Source organism: Aethina tumida, chromosome 1, assembly GCF_024364675.1.
Source record: "Aethina tumida isolate Nest 87 chromosome 1, icAetTumi1.1, whole genome shotgun sequence".
NCBI classification, from domain to species: Eukaryota; Metazoa; Arthropoda; class Insecta; order Coleoptera; family Nitidulidae; genus Aethina; species Aethina tumida.
The window spans coordinates 52,671,204-52,694,336 of record NC_065435.1 but is presented as its reverse complement, the minus strand read 5'-3'; the positions used below and the strand labels follow the sequence as shown (position 1 = coordinate 52,694,336).

At 29.6% G+C, this 23,133-nt stretch overlaps 1 protein-coding gene across 1 annotated transcript in view; it reads right to left on the bottom strand.

Annotated features, from left to right (window-relative positions):
- The window catches only part of LOC126266267 (uncharacterized), an 80,882-nt gene that overhangs the window by 4,404 nt on the left and 53,345 nt on the right, over window positions 1–23,133 (bottom strand). The window contains exon 4 of the mRNA XM_049969938.1: window positions 22,665–22,703. Coding sequence (XP_049825895.1) covers window positions 22,665–22,703 — 39 coding nt within the window. The remainder of the gene's footprint in view (window positions 1–22,664; window positions 22,704–23,133) is intronic.

Sequence of the window (23,133 nt, the reverse complement as noted above, 5' to 3'; positions counted from 1 at the left end):
TACATTTCAGTTTGAATAAAGTTGATAATATATTTAATATATGCCATTTGCATATATAAAATTGAATAATTTGTTTTCAAACAAATTTTGTAGCTTACCAAAGCCCACACCAGCTCCCGTCAGACCACTTTCAGATTTCTAATTCTAACGGTCTATTTAATTAGTGTTATAAGGAACAGTCAAAAGCTTTGATTATTTTAATCAGATCTAAAATTTAATTATCTGAGCGCCGCTGGATTTTGATGGCGAAATAAATGATGTAGTTAAAACGTTTGAGTTAATTAAAACGCGGGAGGTGAACGGTGTTTAAGTAAAAATTTATGAACGATACGAAAAAATTTACAAAACAAACCAGCAATTTCAAACAGATAAATTAAATCATATTAAGTAGACCAAATTAAAAAGGTTTCAATGATTCAATAAAAGACCTGTTACAAATTGTCACAAAAAATTTGAAAAAACCGTCAGTCAAAAGCATTTTTTTGATGGATTAACCAAAGTGAAAAAACATCGTTAATTAAGTGAGGCAATTTGGAGTGACATTATATTAATATTGTAATAATATTAAATACAGTCATAATTTTTACAAGCAATATTCCACACACCGTTTAAAATTGACGTTAAAAATTGATATGTTCTCTATTTAATTTGATTTTAAATAAATTAATTCATAAAATTGTTAAGCAAACGGCAATTAAATCATATTTCTACCGCACGCCATAATTTCTCTATTATTAAATTCAATTTTAGATTACCTACACATTATTTTGTAGTACTATTTCGAGTTTTGAATTGGATATATTAAAAAAGTTTTGCCAAGATTCGACAAAACACTTGTGTAAAATGTTATACAAATTTTTTAATAAAATATTTGTCTAACGGTATTTATTTAGTTCATTTTTAAATGGATTATTCAAAGTAAAAAAATAGTTCATAAAGTGGACCAATATTGAGCGATAATATTTTGATTTTGTATCAGTATTTGGTACTTGAAACAGTTGGCTGTTAAATCATATTTTTCACAATGATTTTTCAGCACAATACAATTTTTAGAAATCCAATTTATTTATTGAACTTTTTTCATTAAAATAGTGTCATAAAGCTTAACTATTTTTTATTATAATCCTTAAGACCATAATTAGTATATATTATATTATTATATTATATATATATATATATATATATATATATATATATATATATATATATATATATATATATATATATTATAAAAACTAAATGAAATGTAGGAAATTCATATATAGGGTAGTTTATTAAAATAATCTTGAATAAATTTGATTTTCATACAGTAAAAACGTTATTACTTTGAAGTTACAAAGGAAAATTGATAACAAACACATTGTAGTTCGTGTTCAATAAAAATATTTTATTTTATTATTATTATTATTATTGTATTTTTATTTGAAAGTAAAATTTTATAATCTTACATATTTCGACTTACCAGTCATTATCAGAGATTCTAGAATAATAAAAGGTCGAAAATAAAAATAAGTTATAAAAACACTTAATTAAATTATATATGTCAAAAGTTATATTATACATTATACAAACATCATGTTGGAGTATTTTAAATTGTATAAAACTCAATAAATAATAACTTTCTTCCTGTTAAATTTTAGTAACATTTTATGTGTTGTTTCAAATAATTGGAGACGTCATTAATAAATATCGAATGTTTTAAATCACATTTAAAACGTATTCAGTTATATTTTATTATTGATAATCTCGATAAATAATCAAGAAAATATAATAAATTTATTGTCTAGACTGGACTTTTCAGTTGAAATTTAAGTTTAATTTTAATATAGTCAGCCACCGTATTAAAAGTTTTGCACATTATCCTTTCGGAGATTATCTCTTTTTTTGCCCAAAACAGTGGTCGGTAGAATAAATTTTTAAGGAAATAAATTGCGTAATTATCAGTCGGGAAGAGGCTGCGAAACGGATTGCACAATTAAAATAATTGCGGGTCCGTTAAGCCGGTGGCCCGGGCCTTTTGGTTTGGCGTGTCTGCGACACAAAAACCGATAAAAATTCAATAAATCTTCGTCTTGGCGCAAAACACGGACAGAGCAAAAACCGGCGTCGAAATTAAAACTTACATAATCTATACGCATGAAGGCGCCCTTTAAGCTCGACCATTACAGAAAACAAAACGTATGTAAATTTAAAATAAGATCTAAAATGGCATAAAAGCAAGTTAATTATACAAGAGAATAGCTTTCACTCGTGCAGGGCCGTAGGGGAAAAGACCCCGTAAGTTGGCCGTGATAAAGCCGGGTTTTGTGTGAGGGCGCGGTCCCCTTTATATGGGTAAAGTTTTTAGTGCTGCCGCACAACTTTTGCGGCTTTGGACCCACCGGCCTAACTCCACCCACCGTTTTTAACCGGCACGACGGCCATTTTCACTTTGAATAAGTTAGTCTTCGTAACGGACCACACCCTGCACGCCCTGCCTCTACCACTGCCTCTGCCTCTATGCTCCGTACGCCGTGCTCTGCCTCTATGCCGGCACAAGCGACCGAGTGCCGCTGCCAAACTATCGCATTAAACCAACAATTTTTATAAACTGATTAGCATTAAATATGCAACAGTCTGCCCCGCCGTTATTTACTCTCAACTAGTCCGAAAACTACTGACATTCACTGAGCGTCATTTCCTTCCCAATTGCTGCCTCTATAAACTTTGATAAAACCGGTCGGGTTTTATCTTTTCATCATCTAGCACAATGGCTTGCACTCCATGATAAATTACTCTATTCGATGGCTTATTGGGGAACACGCGGAACAGTTTTAATTTTTTTTTTCTATAAACTCTACCTCACACAACACAACCTCAACGCTGATCCAATAAACTCAATTTTTAATGTTTCCTTTTCACACAACGTTTCTTTTCTAAATTTGGGTCTGTATTGTTTTGCGACATTGTTTAGATATCGAATAATAGTTTTGACCGTTCCATTTTGATTATTATTTTTCCAATTACAATTTGTTGTTTGGAAGGAAAATTGAGACCAATCACGCAAGTTCTCTCAAAGATCCTTCCACCTCCGGCACCTACGTTATGGTAAATCGAAATTTGTTCAAGCAACTCCAAACACTTGTCCTTTCCATCGTTACCGGCCATGGTTAACCTTGCCATTCGCATGTGTACACACCGAAAAGGGGGGTCGGGGAAAGATATTCCCCCTTACACATATGTACGTTATGAAAATGATGCGGTCAAAACTTTGCGATTTTTGAATATGTATAACGGCACAGCCAGTCTGAACTTCTAAGGGTATGTTTAATAATCACCGAGAGTTTCCCCCCTTTTCAAATGTCCACCGAAAGCCCGATCCATTCTCGATCCGGGAAGTTTCATTAAATAAATTAAATTCATAATTAAATATGGCCAAATTGTAATTAATGGAGAAATCTCATAACAGAAAATTAATTGATATCATTATCTTAAATTGAATTGAAATACGGACATACATTTTTATTGAGTAACGTTTAATACAAAAAAATTAAATTAATTATGGTGTTTTATAATTTTTTATCCAATATTTCACCCCTTTAAAACGTAATATAAATATTAAATGTTGTCGTCGATTGATTTAAGGAAGGCATCATTAAAATTTGTCATATTTACAATAAAATTAAGATATTTTTATATTAAATATATATATTTTCAGTGTTTACTGAAGGAATTAATAAAACTCGATGATAATTTTAAGAATTTATATTTTCGTTAATTATTTATCCTTTTATTGCTAAGTGAAAAATTGATTTCAATTTGAAAACGAAGGACAAAGATGAATGAATGACGGATTATTTGTCAATTAGTTGTTTATTCTATTCCATGTAGCCTTAAAGTTTCAACTTTATTAAATTGAAAGTAAATTGTAAAACGTTCCACAACAAAGTCGCTTTGTAAAATGTATGAACCTTAAAAATGTTCATCCGATCATAAAACGAATGCACAATTACGTCTGAAAAATTGTTGTAACATTGTCGTTAATAGACAAACAGACGCAATGTATTTTTGCCGTGGAAATTGTTATTATTTATCCATGGACAAAGCAACGTTTGAAAAATAGCCCCCGCACACACACATACACACACACAAACACATAGGACGGGCTAAAGTTGATAAATAGAGTAAGAAACGCGTTCTGGTCCGGGGTCGTAAATAACGAGCTTTGAATAATAAATGATAGGGTCATTATGAAACCTGTTATCAGTACACGGTGGGCTTTTGCAAAGAATTGCAAGTTTGGGAAGGGCAGTAAAAAATCAATTCGACCGACCATCGTGCACTGAGCATGCCCGGATCTTAAATAAAAACCATGGTGCTGTTTTTAACAGCCTTACAATTATACCGAGTTTACACGACACAAACACTTTTTCCATCCACATACTTTTTTTCTTTCATATGCTTAAACGGACCCTAATTATTGATAAAAATAATTCGGCTTTGCCGGTGTCAGGTTCAAAACTGTATTTGTCACACTTGAATCGTTTCGAATGATGAATGAATTTTAAATGATTTGGAAATACATGTAATATTATTTCCGCTGCATCGCAATGAATTTTATTAATTAGTTTATTCTTTTTAAGAGACGGGCATATCGTTTATTTGTTTTATTTCCGCTGTGTTTAATTGTTAATTGTTAGTTGTTAATATTAATGACAGGATATATTTGTGGTGTACTGTTTTTAGTTGTGATAAGAACATCAATTAAAGACGTCATTTTGAAACTATTTATTAATTATATTCATTATTTTTTATGAATTCAACAAGTAAATAATTATAATTATTGAATAAATAAAAACGCATTATATTTTTTACATTTTTATTTATAATTGATTGATACAATTAAATAAAATATTTTATTTTAAAATATGGGTTTTATATATTCATTAACTATCTACAAATTGTAGGAAATTATATTTAATTAGTATTAAAAATAATAAATAAGTAAGTATAAGACTTAAATTAATAAATAATAGATACAATAATAAAACATTGTTAATTTTAAAACGGGATTTGTTTTGTGAATTAAAATAATGCAGAAACGTTTAGAAAACATTCAATAGATTAAACACTTTTAAGAGTATGCATAATTACTGAAACATCAATTAAAGACAGCGTTATAAAAAGAATTTTTTTTCTTTTTTTTTTTACACATGCGTATAAAACAGACGCAATTTAAAAGTGAAATTCCCCACATACATAAAGCTCACACATAAATCTCATTTACCTCAAATCAATAGCCTGCGAAAGCTTGACAAACTAACGAACTGGCTGGGAGAAAAAAAAGTCCAAGGTATAGATTTTAAAATGAATTTACCCAAAAAAAAATCCTGCAGGTACATACGTAATATTACATGGACACGCTTTGGCACACGCATGATCATTTTATTTTTTTTTTTTGCACATGCGTAGAAAAATAAAACTCCGTAACGATTTTGGGGCGATGTTCCTTTGACATAACATGTCCGTCTACAAAAGCCATTTCGTAAACTGTACTAAGGAGGAAAACGACTGCACAGGCTCGAGCTTCGCTCTCGCACGCACGTTCGTCGTATTAAATATGGAGACGATTCGTCATCAATTAACGTGCACAACTTCGAACGGCTTTTGCGTAACAGCTTTATCGATCGATTTTATGAACAAATTAAGTAGACGTTTTAGAAACAACAACACAGCAACATTTTATGATAGAACGAACAAATTAAAGGAACGGTATTGGATTGGTAAAGAGCTAACTGTGTAACGTGTACGTACCCTGTTGACAGATGACTGTCAAAAAAAGAAGGGCGGGGGTGCGAGAGACGAACCCGCGGCGTCTTGACTTTCCGTCGGCCCGATCGTCACCTTCACCGCTCACTTCGATCACTCCCACGGGGCACTAGACATAACGTGGATATATCAGAGTGTGGTTCAAACAACATTGAAGAATCAATCGTTACATTTGTAAACAGGGTTGTCACGTGCCCCCCTACCCCAGACTGGAAAGTGCCCCGTCCCATTTGGTTATTGGCTCATTGCTATCATTGATTGAGTATTATTGTTTTGGAATGCGCGTTTTTAAAACTCTGAACAAACATGCATATCCAGAGCTCGTATGTGTGAGTGTGTGACGTATTGATGTTGTTTTGTTTTTCAGGATTCACTTTTTTATTCCGGCTGAATATTTGTAATGTACTGGTCTATTCTGCGTTCGCGTGTTCCGCGTGTTGCTTGTTTTTACAGGAGATGATTTTGTTGTTGTAATTATTGAACTTTATTGGATTAATTAATTTTTGTTTTTGTTTGTCGGCTGGTTTGATCAAAACAAACACGGAATAATTGAGAGATGCGTACTTAAAATAAACTTTTTCAATGGACGTTATTAATTGAAAATCCCTAAGATATGACACAACTAATGTTGCAATCAAATCGATATTTTTAAACAATATGTTAATTGTTGTATGTAGGTGCCCGTATTTAATTTTTTTCATGCGAAAAATAACCTTATTTCCTTTATTTTAAACACCACTTATACACTGTATCACAAAATTATGGAAAATTTAGTAAAATTTGTTTATTTTTTTTTTTTTAATTTAAACAGCCTCCATATTAAATTATTACGTTTAACACTATAGACATATGGTATCCTAAAATGTTCACCAATTTTGTTCGTTAATCAGAAAAAACTAAACATTAACATTTGTAATGTTAAAACAATTAGTTTTGTACTTCGAACATTATTTTACGGTTTACGATTACTTTTTAAAATCTTAAAAATAACCAACAGCAAAGCGACTAAATGTGACACAATCGGCGATTTCAAATGTGAAAGAACACCTGGACAGGGACGAAAAAAATAACGTCACCACACAAGACCGATATTTAAGAATCCAATCCTTAGACAAAGGTTTGTAAGCAGTACTTTACTGCAGCAACAGTTTTCATTGATTTATAATGTAAGAATAAGCCAGGACATCATAAGGAGAAGACTAAATAAATACAATATAATCCCGTACCGTGCTGTAACACGTCCCAGCATACAGAAACACATTGTAGGGATCGACTGAATTTCACAAGAATACCTTCATTGGGAAGAAGCTGAGTGGAGCAATTTATTGTTTAGTGATAAGTCTAGGTTTTATTTAAATAGATCATTGTAGAAAAGTATATAGATGACCAAAAGAATGTTACGCTCAATGAAATATAGTTGAAACTCTTACTTTTGGTGGAGGATCAGTAATGGTTTAGTTTACAGGCACATACAGAACTGGTTATCATTGCTGGTAGAAGTTTAACGGGTCATAGGTATATAAGGAAAAACCTAGAACCTCTTATTGTACCCTTTGCTTCATTTATTGGCGAAGAGTTTATTTTTATACATGACAATGCTCGACTTCACACTGCGAGAATTTTCAGAGGCTACCTTGACGAGGTAGACATTCCGCTAATGGGCAGATAGAAGTCCGAACTTACATCCGATTGAACATCTATGGGCCAAGATGGAAAGACAAATAAGACCACTTCATTCACCACCAAATAATTTTAGCCAAGTAAAGGAAAATATCATAGAAATTTGGGAGGGCATTGATGAGGATGTCTTAAGAACATCAATTTTATGTATGAGGCGACGTTATCAAAAGGTTATTAACGCACGTGGTGGAAATACTCCATATTAGTGTAAATAAACTAAACTTGTTAAAATTTTATTATATTTAATTATTTATCTAATAGCGTTTTATTCCTTTCTTTTTCAATAAATATTCATACATTTTCTTTAAAACTGTATCCTTAATTTATTAAAAAAATAATAATATAAGAAAAGTAACGTATTTATTTCATTTTTGCTTATTTTTAAATGTATTATTATAATTTTTCGGCGCCGTGTATTATTAATAAAACAATAGAAGTAATTTTACATTTCGAAAAATATACTTAGATATGATATTTATTGAAGAAGATCAATGAATTGGACAGGATAAATTTGAACATAGTAATTTATTTATTATTTTGAAAACAATTTATCTAACAATTTGCAAATGAAATTAAATCCACGTTTGATCAGCTTATTTCAATGTTCCTTGGATTGTGAGTTTTGGAAAAACATTTTTTTATTTTCCAATTGTAAATTTATTGCTTTAGGCATTTTTAAATTCAATTTTTACCATAAAATTTTCAACGGAAATCTACAAAACACAACACAAAAATTAAACTACATTTAAATATCATTAAAAAGTTTTATTTAACAAAGCCTATTCATGATAATTTTGTATTTTGCAATAAGACAAAATATCAGTTCTTTCCTTTTTAAACCCACTTTGGTTTTGCTCTTTTATTCGAAAATTAACATTGTTAATAAAATTAGCTTCAAAAATATTTTATGATGTAACTGCATACGTTAATGTAACCATCAAAACAAAAAAAAAAAAAACAAAAATTCTGGTTGTGTACTAATTAATTCAATTTGTGAATTGAAATTTTTGTATTTAAATTGATTTGAAAGGCAGCAACTGCACAATAATTATTCGTTAATAAAAAATTATTAAAACAGAGATGAAATACATGTGTTTTATTTTGATGAACATTTCCAGCACACGTATTTTATGTATATTTAAATCTTTAATACATCGTCTCCAAAAAGTGTCCACAATTCAGTTCAGCGACCAAAGAAAAACATTGAATTTCCATCGAAAACAGTCGATAGGGAACGAAAACAATGGAATTATCTTACGAAGAGAAAAATCCTTAATGAATACTTAACTGATCCATTAATCCGATCGGGTACCGAAAGTTGAAACTACCCGTATTAGAGGAATCGGTCCGCAGACGCTAATAAGGTCCGAGAATCGGGGCTTTAATCTGAATTAGCGAAAACAGTCTTTAACAAAGGTCGCCTCGGACGGAATCCTCGAGAAAAGCGACGATCCTGGCAAAAACCTGCAAAGCCGTTTAATCAAAAGATAACAGCTTCTGCTTAAACCTGCATCACTGCTAATTCTTCCAATCTGATGGTATACGTAAAGGGATTTCCCGTTTAATTGCAGTCTTGTGTCTTTAATCTGTTCATTGATTCAGGTTTTTTTTTTATCGGCGGTTATTTAGATTAATTCCGGGAGCGTGAATAAATAGGGTTCAGGCTAATTTTAATTTGAAAATAAACAACTCTTTATGTGGAGTTATCAAAAGTGTCGGATCTCTCAGGATAACCAATAATTGCAAAAATTTGCTTTGAATCTTTCGAACTCGACTGATGAAGGGATTTATCCTTGCAGGTTTCCTTTTATGGAAATGTAAACTTGTGTTGTTTTATCGAAACCAACATTGGTTGTTTCACTGCATATTATAAACAATAATCCATAAAAAGCCGAAACCACTGGCCACATTGTTGAATTTGAAATGGACGTGTGATAAGGCGGGATTGATCATAATTCAAGTATCGCAACACGTACCATTTGGCGGCTTCCGTTCTTGAAAACGCCGAACAAACATAAAGGGATTACGGAGCGCTTAATGCAACATACCTGACCTATGCAACAAAAGCGATTTATTGGTGAATTTATTTTTAAATAGCCCGCTTTAGTTGAGTCCGACACATACACATATTTTTATTTTTTTTTATTTTTCGGGGGAAACATACCGTTTCATTTGTAGGCATTCTGCAATACAAATCACAAATCCGATGGCCAGGATCTACCTGGATTATCGTCAGTTATGACCAGGCACGAACCAGCGATATCGACAGAAGCCATGGGCCGATATTGGTGGCGTTGGACCACCCATTCCTCCATGCCTCCATTGCGCTCCATTAAATCACTTTATTAATTTATATTCATACGCCATGCCGGGGGGTTTTAACGTAAATATTATAGTTTTTAGTTTAATTAGCAAGTTTATAAATTAAATTCATCCCCACCACCACGCCGTTTTACATTCGCTGCGGTCTTCAATTCAGAATTGCCAATTACACACGTATTAAGTTTGAATCGTGGGGATTACACGATTCCATTTGTTCTGTTTACTTCTAAATAACGCGTTGTGAACGCGCACCATCTCGTGATTGTTTTGTCGGCGTCAGAGAGCTCTTAATTATTTTGTTTAGTAAACAGGTATCAGCATGTTTTCCTTGGATAAGATAATTAATAGTATTCTTGTTGTTTACTGTAACAAAACAGGATTGATTTGGAATTACAATTCAATAAAGAAAAATATTCTTAAGTTCTTAATCTTTAACTTTTCTATAAGTTTAAATAAGCTTACGATGATTCAGGTAATATATAAAAATACCCAAATAATAATTAAATAATTGACATATTTATTAATTAGTTTTATGTAAAGTAGGATGTAAATTAAACCACAATTTGTTAAAATCATATAATTTATTAAATATATTAAGATCAAACAATATTCTAAATTATTATTAATATAAGAATTAACAGAAACAACATTAAAAAAATTGTAGCGTCAGTCTTAACTGTTAATTTAGAGTTAATTAACTTTGGGATTACTCTAATTTATCAGTACAACATTTACACAAAGTTCTAACAATATTACTATTAAATAACTGTTCATTAGGCATAAAAAAAGTCATATTTGAAAACTAAGCCTACTATTGATCACTGGATATTGCTAAAGAGGCGTTTTTCAACTTTGGAGACCTCTAATTATTCTACTTTTGTAGCTACTGTCCCGAGCAAAATTAAATTAAATAAGTAAAAAATTTATAAAATATTATATGCTTTATAATTTTTAACTGTTTAGTAAATTTATTACTTTTACACACATCACGCTGTATATTAAGATACATGTGTTTGAAATAAATACTAGAAGAAAAAGGATCAAAATTAGAGCACCATAAAAATCTGTAGTTAATGTGTCTAGAAGAGCTAGAAAACGACCAACAATGCCAATAAAAAAATTGTACAACTTCAAGAAAACTTTTGCAAGTGCAGTTGAAATTAAGAAGGCACTAGAAGATGTTGAGATGATTTTCTGTACATACAATTCATCTTCGTCTGAGGCAAAACAACTTTCTTGAAAACCTGTTAAAAAATTCTTCGTTTCAGACAGACTCACAGACAAACTTTCATAATTTTGACTATGAATATGTAAACTGCACCATTACTAAGTGGTATACGGTGCTGTTTTCTGGATTAAAGTATATTTAACTGTATAATTCGTTGGGTGAAGCATCCAAAGAACAAGAGGTTCGATCCAAAGTATGCAGTGGTTACAATTAGACGTGGTGCTGGTTGTGGCATGGTTTGGAGATGCTTTTCTGGTATTAAAGTTGGCCAAATGTATTAAGAAAAATTAATGGAATAATATATAGGTATCAATTTATGAACATCCTCAGTAACACGATGATTATGTATAAAAGCATGTCAATTATATGGCGCTTTCAGCATGATAATGATCCCAAACGTATGGATCTCAACGTTCCTGATTTCAAAGGTAATAATGAAACAGTTTTGAAATGATGGACATAGTCCAGATCTTAAATCCCCCAGAAAAAGTTAGAATATCTGAAGAATCCCATAATATAATTGTAAAACCATAACCTTATCGACCCTATGAGAAATAGATTATAAAGTTATAAAAGTTATACTTGAAATTAATTGAGCTCACCCCTTTTATATATATTTTCTTAAAAATTTATTTTAATTATAAATGAAATTCATAATTTATGTGTAAAATTTTATACATTGTGTGTTTTATTCTTGACATAAAAAAATTGTTTAAATTATTATTATTAACAAAATAATTATATGATAAAGTTGTTTCTCTGATTTTGCTCGATACCGTATGTTCTTTTGTTTTAGGAATGTCGAAGGCTCTTATTCGAATACATTTGTAATAATTTATAAAAAGAAACAATTACAAATGTAAATATTTATTTTCTTAAAAATAAAAAATAATTTACAATGTTTAAGAGTTTTTATTATTGCCTGTCAACAATAAAACCAGATTTTATTCCTGAAAATAAAATTATTGTATACAATATAAATATTATTTAATGGATATGTTCAAATCACATATACTTTGAATCCTTGAACAGTCATTAATGTGCAATAACCATATTAGAATTTTATACACATAATTATTAAATGTATAAACATAAATGTATGTATATAAAATTAAATATTTGTTTTCTTAAAACATCTAAAAAATAACTTGCAAAGTACAATATTTTTTATTATTGCCCTCCATCAGTAAACCATATCTTATTACTGAAAATAAAAGTATTCAATATAAATATTGTTTAATGGATATGTGAATATCAATATTTGAATTTTATATACATAATTAATAAATGTATAAACATATAGACGTACATTGAAATTACAAGTTTAAACATTTATTTTCTTAAAACATAAAAAATAACTTGCAAAATACATATTTTTTTATTATTTCCCTTCCTCTGTAAAGCCACTTATTCCTGAAAATAAAAATATTGTGTGTAATCTAGATATTATTTAATAAGTTTAAATCACATATATTTTGAGAAACAGTTATTCATGTATAATAAAAATATTTGAATTTTAAACACATACTTGTTAAATATATATGTATGCATATATACATAACTGCATATTGCAGTTTAAATAAACTAACTTACGTGTTTATAGAATGTTTAAAAACACTTTTATTTGACTTATTTCTTTTCATTCATGTAGAATTATCGTTTTACTGGTTGTCATTATGAAAATAAAAAATAGCATATTTAAAGATGGATCTGCATGTTCGTGTAATTGCTCATGTGTATTAGTATTTTTGATTTATTTCCTTTATTTTTCACAAAAGTTGACTCGATCGATCACAACAACAATTCTGTATTTATGCACTCGTTTGCATACATGTTAATAGTACACCTGTTTTACATGAACTCTGTATATTTTGTAATTACAGCTTAAATTGTGTGTATGATAGATTTTAGTTTGTGTTTTTCATATCGTTTAGTCATGCTGTTTGTCCATTGTATAATATTGCTAGATTATAATTAATGAATTCAGTAATAATTTTAAATCGGACATAATTTACGGTGTTAAGATATTTGAGACAGTGTTCGGAACAACTTTCACTTTTAACATAATCCGACAGGTCCGTATCAGAATCTATAACTGATTTGCATAGATCCATCGTATATCTCGCCAAATATCTAGATTAATTAATCAATCACTTAAACTAACGCTCTTGATTATACCTCTGTAACTAAGTCGACGATCAAAGCAACACATTGTAATTATGGAACAACAATACGATTGTCAAGGCATTGTTAAATTCGACACAGTTTTACATCAAGGAATGTTTCTTTGTTGGTTAAAAAATATAATTTCAGCGAGACGATTTTTAATTATATTAAAATTTTAATTGATCATAACAAAAATAAACTGTTGTTGTTCGTATAAAAGTATAAAACGGGACTTGAATATCTCACTAAATGTCTACATCCAATGTTTAATATAAACCGACACTCCGATCTTTGATGCTCACATATTCGAAAACCAGATACAGCTTTATCTCCGCCTAAATCTCTGTTGGCATGTCAAATTTTACGATACATAAAGGCACTCCTTCTTCATTTGTATGGAAAGCATTCAAAATAATAACTCAAATAATGAAAATTAGGCTTTTTAACTGGGGTCCTTTCGTCGGCTAAAGCCACCGCCTTTGTAGACTGGAACGGATCACGTTAAAAAAAAAAAGAGAGAAACGGGGAAAAAAGCGAAATTGACAGGAAAAGAAATGACAGAAAATAATTCGTTATGAATAAATGATCTTTTTCTACAGATTATCTCTGATGGGCCCCGTGCAAATGTGAATTCCTGAACAAACACATGAAAAAAAAAAAAATGATACGGTAAATGTTTAAAAATGTGGTGCATGCTCGACCCACGGAACATAAATTCATCAAGAAATTTACCGAAAATTTAATGACGAATTGGGGTTTTCCGATTACAATAACATTTTGAATAATGAAAAGGAGAATAAATGGGGGTTTAATAATGTTTATAATTATAATTTGTTAATATCTAAATTGTATTCCAAAATAATTTTAAATATAAATTTATATACAAACTAAATTAGATTAATGATAATATTTACTTAAAAACATAATTATGTAGTTGCAATTTAAATTTGCTATTCGATTAATTTTTAATTTCATCATCTAACAATACGTACTTTGTAAATTCGATAAGTTTCACATTCGGTTAAGAACACTTTAAAATTTATACATGTCTGTCAAAACATTTCGGCGTCTCTCTTTGTTTTGTGTCTGTTCGTACGGCCATAAAATTTTGTCTAAATTAATATATTTTATACACATTTCTTTCAGCTCACTGTGGTCGTTAGAGTTAATAAAACGTGTTCATAAAAACATACGTACATTCTTTTTGCGTGTCGTCTTTTAACAAAATTATTTGTATTTTACACATTTCCACTTTAATTATAACGCAACCATTGCGAAATATACCATGCTTATTTTAATTAGCATGTACAAAAACAATTTTGACAAAAAACGCCTTTTTAATTAATTGCTTTTTAATAAAGCGCCGCCGCCATGTTTAAAAGAACAAATGATTGCCTCTGAGGAATCCGTTGGTGGTGTGTGTGTGTGTGGGTAAAAAAGAAGATTTCATTGAGTGCAAATCCACCGCTAAACTTTATAATTATTTTTTTGCAACGATCGTGCGGATCGATAATAGTGTATCAGAGTCTGAGTTTACACGTGAATTCGTTTATATTTGGTTGCTTTATTTAGTAAGATAGATTATTCGGTTGATGCGTTTTATTGTTTAATTTGTCTGATGTAAATGGAATGCGGTTTGAAGTTAAATACATAATTTCTTTGCGCCTTGTTTTATTTGGTGAAAAGGAAAAAATATATTTTACACCCTTCCGTTTTAATTAAAGTGTTTACATAAAGCTTTAAAATTGCTAAAAGTAATTTATTCCTTTTAGCAAGATAAAGTTTTATTGTGCCATATTAAAGAATGTATTAACATAAAAAGAAGCTTTTGTAGTGTAATTTATCCTTTGAATTGTATAAAAGGGTCCCGGCAAGTAATTTTAAACAAAAATGGTAGTATTTTGCATAAAACCGCTATAATTCCGGGCATTTCCTGATATTTCCATGCCGGCTGTGCTGAAAGTCCAGACCAATTAACGAAAATATTCCTTTATGCTAATAGGTCTGAGCATAATAGCCTTAAAACTTTATATTCTGCAGCATAATGAAAAGTCCTTAACATTTTACTCTTCCGAAAATATTTATTCTAGCCCGCAAATTTATGGCATCCAAAAATAATGTTTGCTCTCGCATCTCTCTGTTTGCCTCTAGAGGGAGTTGCGAGCATTTTTTCAGAGTTTTCAGCCAATGAAAAGTTTCAGTAGACACGCCCCGTTATCCGGCATCGCTTTTTACCGCTGTCTCTTTTGGCGTATTTTTTAAATGTTCTGCTTAGGACACTGTAAAAAATATGAGAGTAATTTAATACCCCCGGCCGCTGTTTAAACAAACTGGAAACCGCGTTTGCACAACTTTAAAAAGTATGCCCGAAAAACCCGAAACGCGAAAAATTGCTCCTCATTACCTAGCGAATAGTTTCGGCAACAAGAAATTCGATTGCTTTGACCGCACCCCCGCGCCACGCGGCCACCCCGCCGGTCCGCACATTGTTTCCGAACACGATCAATTCTACGAGGCGCTCCGATTTATATCTGTGCGAATTTTTGCGAAATAAATTGCGGACACGTTTTATGTGTCTTCTGTTTTAAGATCAACGTTTTCTTTCATATTAACATAAGTAATAATAATACCTAATAATATATATAAAGATAAAGAGTCAGAAATGTCAGAATATATTTTTAATAATTAACAAATTATGCCTCAAATAATTTCTATATTTCCTCCAAATTGGTGACAGATTTAAATCACGTTAATTTTAATAATATTTAATTTTAAATAATCATTTTTTAGTTTAAATAAAATATATGTAATGTTTTATTAACTTTTTAAATTATTAAATCTCTGAATAGTGAAAGTGAATCATTTAATAATAAATACGTTTTAATATTAGAAAGTTATTTAAATTTTTTTGATGACTTATGAATTATCTGTTTTTTATTTACATAAATTATTGATTGACTCTTCAGATATGTGATAAAATAGCTATTTTGGAGGGAGCTTTTTAGAGTATTTTATTTTTATAAACAAACCCAATATATTATCGGAAAATAAGAATAACAGATCATTTTAAAAATGCAATACAATTTTTCGTTAAACTAGAAAATAGTTGGGTCTTAGAAAATTACAATAATTGTTATATATTCTTTAAATAAGTAAATTCAATTTACTTATTTGTATATTTAGTTTAATACATGGGTAAAATTTAGTTATGATAGTTAATTATTTTTTCTCAAATGTTATAGATTGATAAATATTTTAATATTGGATGCAATTATTTAAAGTTTAATACATATAAACCGGAGATAAAATAATTGTACTGCTCATCAGCCAGATAGATGGTTTATGAGAAGAGGTAAAAATGGCGTTTGAAAGTGTACTTCAGCGGTGTTTTATTACTTATTGTTAGATACTGTGATACCGGTCGGTCGGTCGGTAAGTGCGTTTCGTTCCATGCAAATTGTTTGAAACATGAAACGTAATGGTCGATGAAATTCTTCGCAAAACAGGCACGGGTGCATAATTGAAGTATTCGCGAAAACATTTTGCAGCTTCGCCCTCGTGTACGGTGACTCAGATACAGAGTGGCGTTTTCCTTTTTTTATTATTATCATTCTCCCGTATGTGTGTGTGTGCGCTTATCAATTGGCCACTGTTTATCTTACATCGTGCAACAACGATTAACGTAACCATTCCGTTGAAATATTGACCCCATTTCGTAGCTAGCAAATACGTTTCCTATACATATTTAATGGCCGCCCATACTTCCCTGGCAAGCTCCGGCGTTGCTTTTTAATGTATTCCGCACTTGCTCATTCTACACGGCATCTCCCTCGCATAATTTGCATCGCCCTGTATCTCCGCACCACGCTTCGAGCACGAGGCAGAAGGATGAGGAGTAGGAGGTTAGGTGGCCATTTTCCCCCTTAGTTGGGTGGCAACATCCCCCACACGGGTCTTTAGTGTGAGGGCTCGGGGACCCTTGATGGATGACCTCGGGGCTTGGGAGTTTGCGGCGGCCCCGGCCTCGGCGCATTCTACCCCGAAAAATTTCATTACAAACTTTGCTTATAATACTTAAGGTACGGCTCCTTTGAGATGGGATTCTAATTTGACATGAGGAACGGGTCGGAGACTCGTTATGGCAAAAGAGTTTTGTTGCCAGCACGACTGCCTTTTTTATTTTATTTTTTATTTTTTTCGTTCTACTTGTTTTTTCCACTTTGTGGCTGATGGAAAAAACGTAATTACATTTTTCATCGTGTAATTATATATTATAAAGTTTGTAATAGGCGTAATGCTGGAAAGTTTTCTACAATTAAATTTGATATCATCTCTTATTATTTCCATATTTTAAACCTCATTATGTGTTTCTCTCTGCTTAGAAACTTTTACACTTCCATCATCCTTTTATTACTTTTTTATTACTGCCAAAGTTAATGTTTGAATTTTATTACTTCGATTTAACTAAAGTAAACAACGGAAATGTTATTAAAGAAATCACATAAATATATGAACTCAACAAATTAATATTATTATAAGTTTTTATTGTTAAAATCATTGAAATTCAATTTCTATAATAATTTGTTGGCATGTTTACTTTTTCTTGTAAATAAATATTGATTAGGCAGTTTTAAGATCATTTAGACATATTATCGTTGGATAAAAATTTGAAATCAATGTGTATAATTTTAATATTATTATTTGCTGAAGATGCATGTAGGTAAAATCCAAAAACTTAATAATTTTGATATTTACTTTTGAGTTTTACATAAATTAAATAAATAATTTAGTACTTTTACTGACAATTTCAATAAATAAAACTTTCTTGTTGTGGTTTCTATTGTTCATTTACAGTAATTTGGAAACATCTAACTGAATTATTAGTTTAAAAACCACTTAAACAATGTTACTAATGATGTTTGTCGAAGACATTATCCCGGCTACAGTTCTAAATAATTGCCAAGATTAAAAAACATCCCCCAATTGAATTTTTTTCCATTTCCCTTTGCATGGGCGGGTAATGTGGCCCGGTCTCTCCAAGTAATTTTGTCGGGTTTCTATTAAATTTTTTCATCAATTGTACCATCTAAAACCGACGGCCGACCATTCAGACTTTAATTTGGGATTCACTTATTGTCACCCAAATTTCTCTTCGCACGGTACAGCAGGCAAAAACGGAACAATAACATTTTTTATGGCGAACTCGTTGTGCCTTCAACCACCACGATATTTTATTGTCGGGCTTAAAGTACATTATCAAAGAGGGCCCCATTCAAATTAAGTGAATTTATTCTAACCAATTGCGAATGAGTTCTGAAAAGAGGTAGCCTGAAACGGAGCGTGAGGAAGTGGTCGAAGTCCAGCCCTGGTTCAATTTCGCGAGGCTATTAACTTGCTCTATAGACATTGTTAATGTAAATGTATCTTTGGGGCATTGACAGTGACCAATTGCCTCATTCTAGCTAAAAATTCATTATCCCTCGCGAAATTGGAAACTCCTAACTACTTCACGTTCGCCCAGATAAATTGTTCCATTGTAGTCTTTAATTAATACTCGAACGGATCCAATTTGAGAAAAGCGTATTATTTCGCATTAAATTAATTATAATTAGAAATTCGAATCGGGAGATGGTGAAAAAGGTGTCTGGCATGAACGGTTCATTTCGTCTATTAATTTATATCAATTTTTGAGATCGCTGACAAAAAAACGGACAAAACGGATTCAGCACTTAAAGTTGAGACCTGGAAATAGATTTATATCAATCGTTTTAGTTTTATTCCTTTTCTTTTTCAATACTGATCTACTCTTTTGCATTGTTCGAATTGATTACTTACAAACCTTTGCTTTGATAAAAAAATATATTATTTTGTACGTGTACCTCTATTTTTATTAATTCGATTTCTGTTAACAATTAAATTATTCATTTTTATTAAAAAAATATTTATTTAGGACCTAGGTTTGAAGAATTATTAGTCTTAGAAGTCTTAATACGTGTTAACAATTTAAAATATATTTTTTTATATTTTAAATACTAATTTCGCCCATTGTCTCCAACAAATATTTGTAAATTATTATTAAAAATGTATCTATCTATTATTATTAAAAATGTGTTAAAGATTTTTATTATTTTCAGTTACTAAGAAACTAATCTAGAATAAAGTTGTAAAAATATAAAAGTCAGAAATAACAGAACATTTTTAAATTATATAACATCAAATTATGCCTCAAATAATTTCTATATTTCTGCCAAATTGGTGACATATTTAAATCAAGTTAATTTTAATAGTATCTAATTCTAAATCATTATTTTTTAATTTAAAGAAAAATATGTAATTTCTATAAGGATTATTAAATTGCCATTCACATATTATATATTTTCTGTGAGTTGTTTTATAAACAACTAAATGATTTTTTGCCTAAAACTTAAAATATTGTAAAAAATTAATACATATTTTTAGTAAAAACCAACCTCAAAATATCCAAAATTATTCAGCAAAAATAGTCTGAAAATATACCACTTATTTTGCAATTATGGTGGAGGGTTTCAATGGGGTTAATTTACATAACATTTAATTCTAAAATATTTTTGAAAATTACAACAAAAAACATATTTCAGGGTGGAGAACTTGAGCCTTTTGTAACGGACACAATCGAATTGATATAAAGGTTCTCAGAATTTTACAAAATTAATATATTCCCTGGATTATTGTTTTATTAATGACTGAAGGAGATTTTTTGCCGAAGACCGCAGACTGAAATCTGAAATTCTTGGTCTAGGAACAGTCGCTCAGTCCAACGGAATAGCGCAAAAATAATTTATTTAAGCTTCGCAGGGAAGACAGTAATGTGTGGACAACAGAGGAAAATGTAATTAATATTACATAGGACCGTATTATACTAAATATGCTGATCTCATGGTTTAATAAAATCGCGGGCCGTCGGAAAAATGAAGCGACAGGACGTCCGACGGTAGCGAGAGCGACGCTCGTAAAAATACGGGGAAAAAAAATAATAAAAATAAAAATGCCGCTGCACAATCAATCGATAAAAAAACGAACAAAGCGTCTGGCACCCAAATAAAAACGTATATGTTATAATTTTTTATATATCGACCTACATTAAATCGCAAACAATGAAAACAAAACCGGCATTAATAAAAAATGTTTTATTTTTACTTTTTTATTTTAATTGAATTTGGTAGTGAAAGTGTGTCACTAAAATAAAATGGGGAAAAAATGTCGGCCATTCGGCGCATTATTGGAATTGAATTATAAGAATCGTTTCACTTTTTAAATGTCATTCATACCACATGTCGAAATTAATTTATAAACATATATTACAATTGATTTTCGTTATTAAAAAATGAAAGTGACGTAGTACATTTCCATTGACCAATTAAATTTTTATCTATTTTATTTTTAATTGATTAATAAATTATGAGGTTTGTTTTATAAATTGTACTATATTTTTAAATGGATTTACTGCAGCCGGTCATTGACTCAACATCATATGATTTTATATTTTATATTACAGATGCTTTTGACTTGTCTGACATTGATTTTATCAATTTTATTATTTGTAATTATGCCGATCATTTATTTAATTTAGTGAACACCTATATATTTCATGTTTTACATCGTGTTTATATTAAATACAAGTTTAATATGCACAATTGCTCATTTTACTTTTTAATTAATATTTTTCACACTAAACTTAGAAATTTTAATGTTTATTAATAATCTCTGAATTATTAGCTGTATTAAATAGGTGATTAGTTAAGTATGTTAATGTTCACTAATACATAATTAGTAGAGCTTTTGAACAATATCGAAATTAATTGAATTGATTTTATTTATATGAATTCTATTTTTCATTCATTCACTATTTTTATTATATTAAATATTTTAATAATGAATAATAGATAATAAAACTTATTTTTTGTACATATATACATACGTTTATTCAAAATTGTAACCTTATTTCTAAAATTTTTGGGTATGAGTATTTGTGTAAACACATTATATGTATGGAATTTTCTAATAGTATCTAAATTAAATGGTTCAATTCTATTTTCTATTAATTTTAAAAAACAATTATCACAATTTCCATTATCTTAAATATTTTTAAAAAATATTAAACAAGAATGAGTAACAGTCTAGAAGTTGTTTGTGTATATTGTTCAAAAAATTAATTTTTGTACGCACATTTAATCAAAATTGAAATTCATTAAAAATAGTTAACAAGATTCTTGAATCAAGAATTAATAATTGATGTTCACTGATGTGAGATATACTATCTATATAATTGGTAAAGCTTTTGTCGAATATTTAAATTAAATGATATAGTTATTCGTTAGTTATAACAAACAATTTTCACAATTTTTATTACATTGAATATTAAAAAAAAGTAAAACAAGACATATTATTAATAAAGATAAATAAAATTGAATAATTTATTTGATTGATTGATTATTTTTTGTATAAATACACGTATATTTATTCATTGAAAAAATTTAGAGAATTCTTTATTAAAAAATTAATTATTAATATTCACTGATGTAAGATACACTACATTGGTTGTAAAGATGCAACAATGCAATTTTTATTATACTGAAATATTAAAAAAATCACACAAGAAATTTTATTAATAAAATTAAATAAAATTGAATAATGGTTAGCCTGGATTTTTGACTGTATATATACATATATATTTATTCAAAATTGGAACCCATTAAAAATTTTTCCAATATTCTTGAATCGAGAATTAATAATTAATGTTCACTGATTCACTAGATACATAATTGGGGAAGCTTTTGATGAATATTTAAATTAAATAATTCAATTTTATTTTCTGTTAATCATAAGAAATAATTCTCACAATTTATATTATATTGAATATTTTATAAAATAATAGACAATTGAATAATAGATAGATCGTGTATATAGTTCAAAAAATGATTTTTTTATACATATATACACATATTTAGTCGCACATTCAGAAATTTCCAATTAATGTTGGTAAAGCTTTTGAGGAATATCTGAATTAAATGATTCACTTTTAAATTGTAAAAATCAATTTTCATAATTTTTTAAAAAATATCAGACAAGAAATTTTAATAAATTTAAAAAGATTTAATATATATACAGCATTTCATAATTAGTAAAACTTTTGAAGAATATGTAAATTAAATGATTTATTTATTTTTAAATATTTTTGTGAAATATCTGACTGAATTTTATTTAATACATAAAATAATAACAAATAATTTTCTTTGTATATATAGTTCACGTATTTATTTAAAATTGGAACCCACTAGAATATTTTCAAATTTCGTGAATTAAAAACTAACAAGGAAACTGTATGTCTTTATAAATAATAATGACATTATTTGCACAGGAATTTGGACAATATTTCAATGAATAAGTTTAAATTGTACATAAAAAATTGTAAATAACTTACCCATTAAATAATATCGACGTCCTATTTTAACAACGTCAACTGAAACAAAGAAAAATAGATTAATTTAAAACTAAAACTTATAATCCGTCTAATAATTGCATTAGCAGCGGAATACATATTATGTTTTAAAGAGAATGCGAACCAATTTTAATATGCACAATAAAAAACGTAAATTTTCGCGTCCCCTTTTGCATTCTCTCTAAACCGACTGTGTAAAAAGTGATACATTGTTATAAAATATTGCGAGATACGGAAGACAAAAAGCATACGCCGCACATAACTTTAGCTGTTTTATTTTCGGATTAAGTGACCGCTTTGTTAGATACAAAGTTGTATTACAAACAATGTAGCCCTGAAATATTTTTAAATTAAAATAATAACAAAAAAAAAACAATATAGTTTAGAGCAATATCAGAGGTTCAGACCGTAAAGCAACATTCGCATTTTATGCGCCTTCCCGAGCGGGGGG